Genomic DNA, 6,553 nt, shown 5'->3' on the forward strand with positions numbered 1-6,553 from the left:
GAAATAACTCGCTTTTAATCCCTTGGATTAGATCCTCCATCCAATCGCTCCTTCTCTCTACAAATTTCCCTATTTATTTGTCTATAAATCTGTCCTCCTCCTCATCCCTATTGGTGATTGACCTTGAACCCCTTCCTGATCTTGTCATTGCAGGAACAACCTAGCCAAAAAGGCGCTCCTCAATACCTTGCACAATCTGCAGCACAAACAGGCGAGAAAGTACTCCACGCGGCTGGTCAAGATGTGAGGTCGCAGCATCCCGCGTCACAGCTGGTGAGGTCACTAGTAAGGCTCCGGCTCCACAATTTCACAATACCACGATGTACTCAACACTTATTTTCAGTGGTGCTGTTTCTACTGTTTTTCTTCACTTTCTTGTGGTTTGAGTGAGCTTACTAGTTATTCAATCACTCATATACACTCATATACGCATATACACTGATTATTCCCCCCAATTTACTAGCTACGCAAGAGCTTCCCAGACCCTTCTGACCTCAACTGTGTGTGTGTGTGTGTGTGTGTGTGTGTGTGTGTGTGTGTGTGTGTGTGTGTGTGTGTGTGTGTGTGTGTGTGTGTGTGTGTGTGTGTGTGTGTGTGTGTGTGTGTGTGTGTGTGTGTGTGTGTGTGTTTGTGTTTGTGTGTGTGTGTGTGTGTGTGTGTGTTTGTGTACTCACCAAGTTGTACTCATCTAGTTGTGCTTGCGGGGGTTGAGCTTTGTCTCTTTGGTCCCGTCTCTCAACCGTCAATCAACTGGTAGGTATGTTGATCAATTGGGTATGTGTGTGTGTGTGTGTGTGCACGCGCGCAAGTGTTTGAGTGTGTGTGTGTGTGTGTGTGCGACTGTATGTGTGCATTTTTCTGGAAAACATTTTTTAAAAAAGGTTCGTGACTCTCCGTTGTTTGCCATATTGTGTTCATACTCCATAAAGAATTGCTTCAATATTGCCAGCCAACGCTGTGTGAGATGAGTAACTAATACCAGCCAATATTTTGAGCGAAACATGAGGGCAATTTTAGTTCTGAAATTATACTCTGAATTGCATAATAAATATTTGATGAAGGGCTAATTTACATTGTAACTAGTGCTAAGTTAATAAAAAGATAATAAATATTGATACAAAAAGAATTACACATTTTGTTGTTAATATTAACAACAAAATTGTTTTAAAATTGAAGAACAAACTAAAGGGGGTTTCATATCTCACACTACAAACCTGTACGACTTCCAAAACCTAACCCAAAACCTTCACACTCTCCTCCTGGGCTCTGTACCCTGGAGGCAGCAATCGTGTCCCCTGTGAACATCAAACTTAAAGCGTTAGAACAACCATATATGGGACTGTCTGTGGGTTTTAATCACCCTAATTAGGGTCTCGTTAAGCTCTTACAGCAGCTTTAGTGCACAATTGCCCCATGAGCCACAGGTTTACCAGACTATGGGAGTGATGCTAAAGAGATGTGCCACCCATTTAGAGGGAGGCGGGGAGAGTATACTATCTCAGTTGTGCAGGGTTTTGCTGCCTTTGAGATCTTTCCTATTGGTCCTCCCAATAGCTCAGTGGAAGAGCTTCTGCCTCACATTGTGGGACAGTGGTTCGAGTCTCCTAGTGCCTAAGTAAGTGAAATGTTCATTTCCACGATAGTGTGTCCACATACATATTATATACATACATCTATAATATGTATGTGAAGTTTTTATGCCCATAAATTATTATATTTATGACAGAAGACAGAAGACACAAAATTTATTATTAAATAATGTTCAGGCCTAAGGAAATATATATATTTTAAGGAACGCAATAAAAATATGTCAATAAGTGAATGAGGTCGTTCCTGGGGCGTGGCTGGCCGCTCCACACACTTGGAGACAAAGTGGCTCATGTGTAGAAGATATATTAATCATGTCTCCGCCACACCTGCTCCCAGGAGGTGTCTCTATACACACCATCCTGATGTATATATAATATGTTTATTATGGAGATACAATAATAACGTTCAGTATAGATAATCTAAACATATCAGGTTACCAACCGTTGGATAACATGGGTGTAGCAGCATACCCTCAGGTCCCTGAGGACAACAAGGGTGTAGCAGCATACCCTCAGGTCCCTGAGGACAACAAGGGTGTAGCAGCATACCCTCAGGTCCCTGAGGACAACAAGGGTGTAGCAACATGCCCTCAGGTCCCTGAGGACAACAAGGGTGTAGCAGCATACCCTCAGGCCCCTGAGGACAACAAGGGTGTAGCAACATGCCCTCAGGTCCCTGAGGACAACAAGGGTGTAGCAACATGCCCTCAGGTCCCTGAGGACAACAAGGGTGTAGCAGCATACCCTCAGGTCCCTGAGGACAACAAGGGTGTAGCAGCATACCCTCAGGTCCCTGAGGACAACAAGGGTGTAGCAACATGCCCTCAGGTCCCTGAGGACAACAAGGGTGTAGCAGCATACCCTCAGGCCCCTGAGGACAACAAGGGTGTAGCAACATGCCCTCAGGTCCCTGAGGACAACAAGGGTGTAGCAACATGCCCTCAGGTCCCTGAGGACAACAAGGGTGTAGCAGCATACCCTCAGGTCCCTGAGGACAACAAGGGTGTAGCAGCATGCCCTCAGGCCCCTGAGGACAACAAGGGTGTAGCAACATGCCCTCAGGTCCCTGAGGACAACAAGGGTGTAGCAGCATACCCTCAGGTCCCTGAGGACAACAAGGGTGTAGCAACATGCCCTCAGGTCCCTGAGGACAACAAGGGTGTAGCAGCATACCCTCAGGTCCCTGAGGACAACAAGGGTGTAGCAACATGCCCTCAGGTCCCTGAGGACAACAAGGGTGTAGCAGCATACCCTCAGGTCCCTGAGGACAACAAGGGTTTAGCAACATGCCCTCAGGTCCCTGAGGACAACAAGGGTGTAGCAACATGCCCTCAGGTCCCTGAGGACAACAAGGGTGTAGCAGCATACCCTCAGGTCCCTGAGGACAACAAGAGTGTAGCAACATGCCCTCAGGTCCCTGAGGACAACAAGGGTGTAGCAGCATACCCTCAGGTCCCTGAGGACAACAAGGGTGTAGCAACATGCCCTCAGGTCCCTGAGGACAACAAGGGTGTAGCAACATGCCCTCAGGTCCCTGAGGACAACAAGGGTGTAGCAGCATACCCTCAGGTCCCTGAGGACAACAAGGGTGTAGCAACATGCCCTCAGGTCCCTGAGGACAACAAGGGTGTAGCAACATGCCCTCAGGTCCCTGAGGACAACAAGGGTGTAGCAACATGCCCTCAGGTCCCTGAGGACAACAAGGGTGTAGCAGCATACCCTCAGGTCCCTGAGGACAACAAGGGTGTAGCAACATGCCCTCAGGTCCCTGAGGACAACAAGGGTGTAGCAACATGCCCTCAAGTCCCTGAGGACAACAAGGGTGTAGCAACATGCCCTCAGGTCCCTGAGGACAACAAGGGTGTAGCAGCATGCCCTCAGGCCCCTGAGGACAACAAGGGTGTAGCAGCATACCCTCAGGTCCCTGAGGACAACAAGGGTGTAGCAGCATACCCTCAGGTCCCTGAGGACAACAAGGGTGTAGCAGCATACTCTCAGGTCCCTTAGGACAACAAGGGTGTAGCAGCATACACTCAGGTCCCTGAGGACCACCGTTAACAGCGCCCCATCATAGTGGTGAAGTAAGATGTCACATATACATCAGAGATATAGGCCCGGGGGCCCAGGGGTCTGGGGGCCCGGGAGCCCGGGGGCCTGGGGGGTCCGGGGGTCTGGGGGCCTGGGGGTCTGGGGGCCCGGGGGTCTGGGGGCCCTGCTCTGTATACGCAAGTCGTCGTCACTCCTGCGTGCCGCTGACTTACCACAACTTTGAATATAATAATATCAGGTATCATTGCCTGGTGTAGTGTCCTGGTTCCTTAGCTTACTGTTGTGTTAAGCTTAGATACTTATTTGATAATCCCTTTCCCACTTCTTGCTCTGAGTACAGGTGATACCTTCGCCCGTCCGGCACCCTCATATGGGCTGCATTATACCTGATTGTGCAGGGAAACAACTGGATGTAATCCACTTCTATGGAAAACATAAGAGACAATTTACCCAACAGAGCTATCAGTCATTACGATACATAACACTGGGCGCCTCAGAGGCCTTTGTGTCGCCTCTATTGGGCGCCTCTTTGGGAATAACATCATGCATAACATGAATCATGAATGCATCATGAATAACATCATTTGTGTCGCCTCTATTGGGAATAACATCATGCAATATTCCTGTCTTGTTACTACGACACCTGTCTGTCCTGCAGTACATGGGGCTTGTGTCAAGACTGTGTGATGGTCGTGGTGCAGCGGTGAGCACTCTCGCTCCTCAAGTGTGACGACTGGGGATCGAATCATTGCTCCGGTCCGTCACTTCGTTTGTTCTTTACCACAACTCTAACCACCACCACCACCACCATCACCACCATCATCGTAACACTCAACACCACCATCACCACCATCATCGTAACACTCACCACCACCATCATCGTAACACTCAACATCACCATCACAACACTCACCACCACCATCACCACCATCATCGTAACACTCAACACCACTATCACAACACTCACCACCACCATCACCACCATCATCGTAAGACTCAACACCACCATGACAACACTCACCACCACCATCACCACCATCATCGTAACACTCAACACCACCATCACAACACTCACCACCACCATCACCACCATCATCGTAACACTCAACACCACCATCACAACACTCAACACCACCATCACCACCATCATCGTAACACTCACCACCACCATCACCACCATCATCGTAACACTCAACACCACCATCACAACACTCACCACCACCATCACCACCATCATCGTAACACTCAACACCACCATCACAACACTCACCACCACCATCACCACCATCATCGTAACACTCAACACCACCATCACAACACTCACCACCACCACCACCACCATCACAACACTCACCACCAACACCACCACCATCACCACCACCACCATCACAACACTCACCACCACCATCACAACACTCACCACCACCACCACAATCACAACACTCACCACCACCACCACCACCACCACCACCACCATCATCACCATCACAACACTCACCACCACCATCACAACACTCACCACCACCACCACCATCACAACACTCACCACCACCACCACCATCACAACACTCACCACCACCACCACCATCACAACACTCACCACCACCACCACCACCACCACCACCACCACCATCACAACACTCACCACCACCACCACCATCACAACACTCACCACCACCACCACCATCACAACACTCACCACCCCCATCACAACACTCACCACTACCATCATCACAACACTCACCACCACCACCACCACCATCACAACACTCACCACCACCACCACCATCACAACACTCACCATAACCACCACCATCACAACACTCACCACCACCACCACCATCACAACACTCACCACCACCACCACCATCACCACCATCACAACACTCACCATCACCATCACAACACTCACCACCACCACCACCATCACAACACTCACCACCACCACCACCATCACAACACTCACCACCACCACCACCATCACAACACTCACCATCACCACCACCATCACAACACTCACCACCCCCATCACAACAATCACCACCACCACCACCACCACCACCACCATCACAACACTCACCACCACCACCACCACCACCACCACCACCACCACCACCACCACCATCACCACCACCATCACAACACTCACCACCCCATCACAACACTCACCACCACCACCACCACCACCACCACCACCACCACCATCACCACCACCATCACAACACTGACCACCACCACCACCACCATCACAACACTCACCACCACCACCACCACCACCACCACCACCATCACCACCACCATCACAACACTCACCACCACCACCACCACCACCACCACCACCACCACCATCACCACCACCATCACAACACTCACCACCACCACCACCATCACAACACTCACCACCACCACCACCACCACCACCACCACCACCACCACCATCACAACACTCACCACCACCACCACCACCACCACCACCACCACCACCATCACCACCACCATCACAACACTCACCACCACCACCACCACCACCACCACCACCATCACCACCACCATCACAACACTCACCACCCCCATCACAACACTCACCACCACCACCACCACCACCACCACCACCACCATCACCACCACCATCACAACACTCACCACCACCACCACCACCATCACAACACTCACCACCACCACCACCATCACAACACTCACCACCACCACCACCACCACCACCACCACCACCACCACCATCACAACACTCACCACCACCATCACCACCATCATCGTAACACTCAACACCACCATCACAACACTCACCACCACCATCACCACCATCATCGTAACACTCAACATCACCATCACAACACTCACCACCACCATCATCGTAACACTCAACACCACCATCACAACACTCACCATCACCACCA

At 50.4% G+C, this 6,553-nt stretch overlaps 1 protein-coding gene across 1 annotated transcript; it reads left to right on the forward strand.

Moving 5' to 3' along the window:
* The first annotated feature begins 2,042 nt into the window (after nt 1-2,042).
* Nucleotides 2,043-3,596, forward strand: LOC138350337 (uncharacterized). The gene has a single exon (XM_069300963.1). It carries the CDS (start codon nt 2,043-2,045, stop codon nt 3,594-3,596), a length of 1,554 nt encoding a protein of 517 aa, XP_069157064.1.
* Nucleotides 3,597-6,553: the final 2,957 nt, after the last annotated feature.

The sequence above is a fragment of the Procambarus clarkii genome, chromosome 45 (genome assembly GCF_040958095.1).
Source record: "Procambarus clarkii isolate CNS0578487 chromosome 45, FALCON_Pclarkii_2.0, whole genome shotgun sequence".
NCBI lineage: Eukaryota > Metazoa > Arthropoda > Malacostraca > Decapoda > Cambaridae > Procambarus > Procambarus clarkii.

Bases quoted from the DNA above. Each gene is read 5' to 3' on its own strand.
- LOC138350337 (XM_069300963.1), top strand. From the start codon at position 2,043: ATGGGTGTAGCAGCATACCCTCAGGTCCCTGAGGACAACAAGGGTGTA.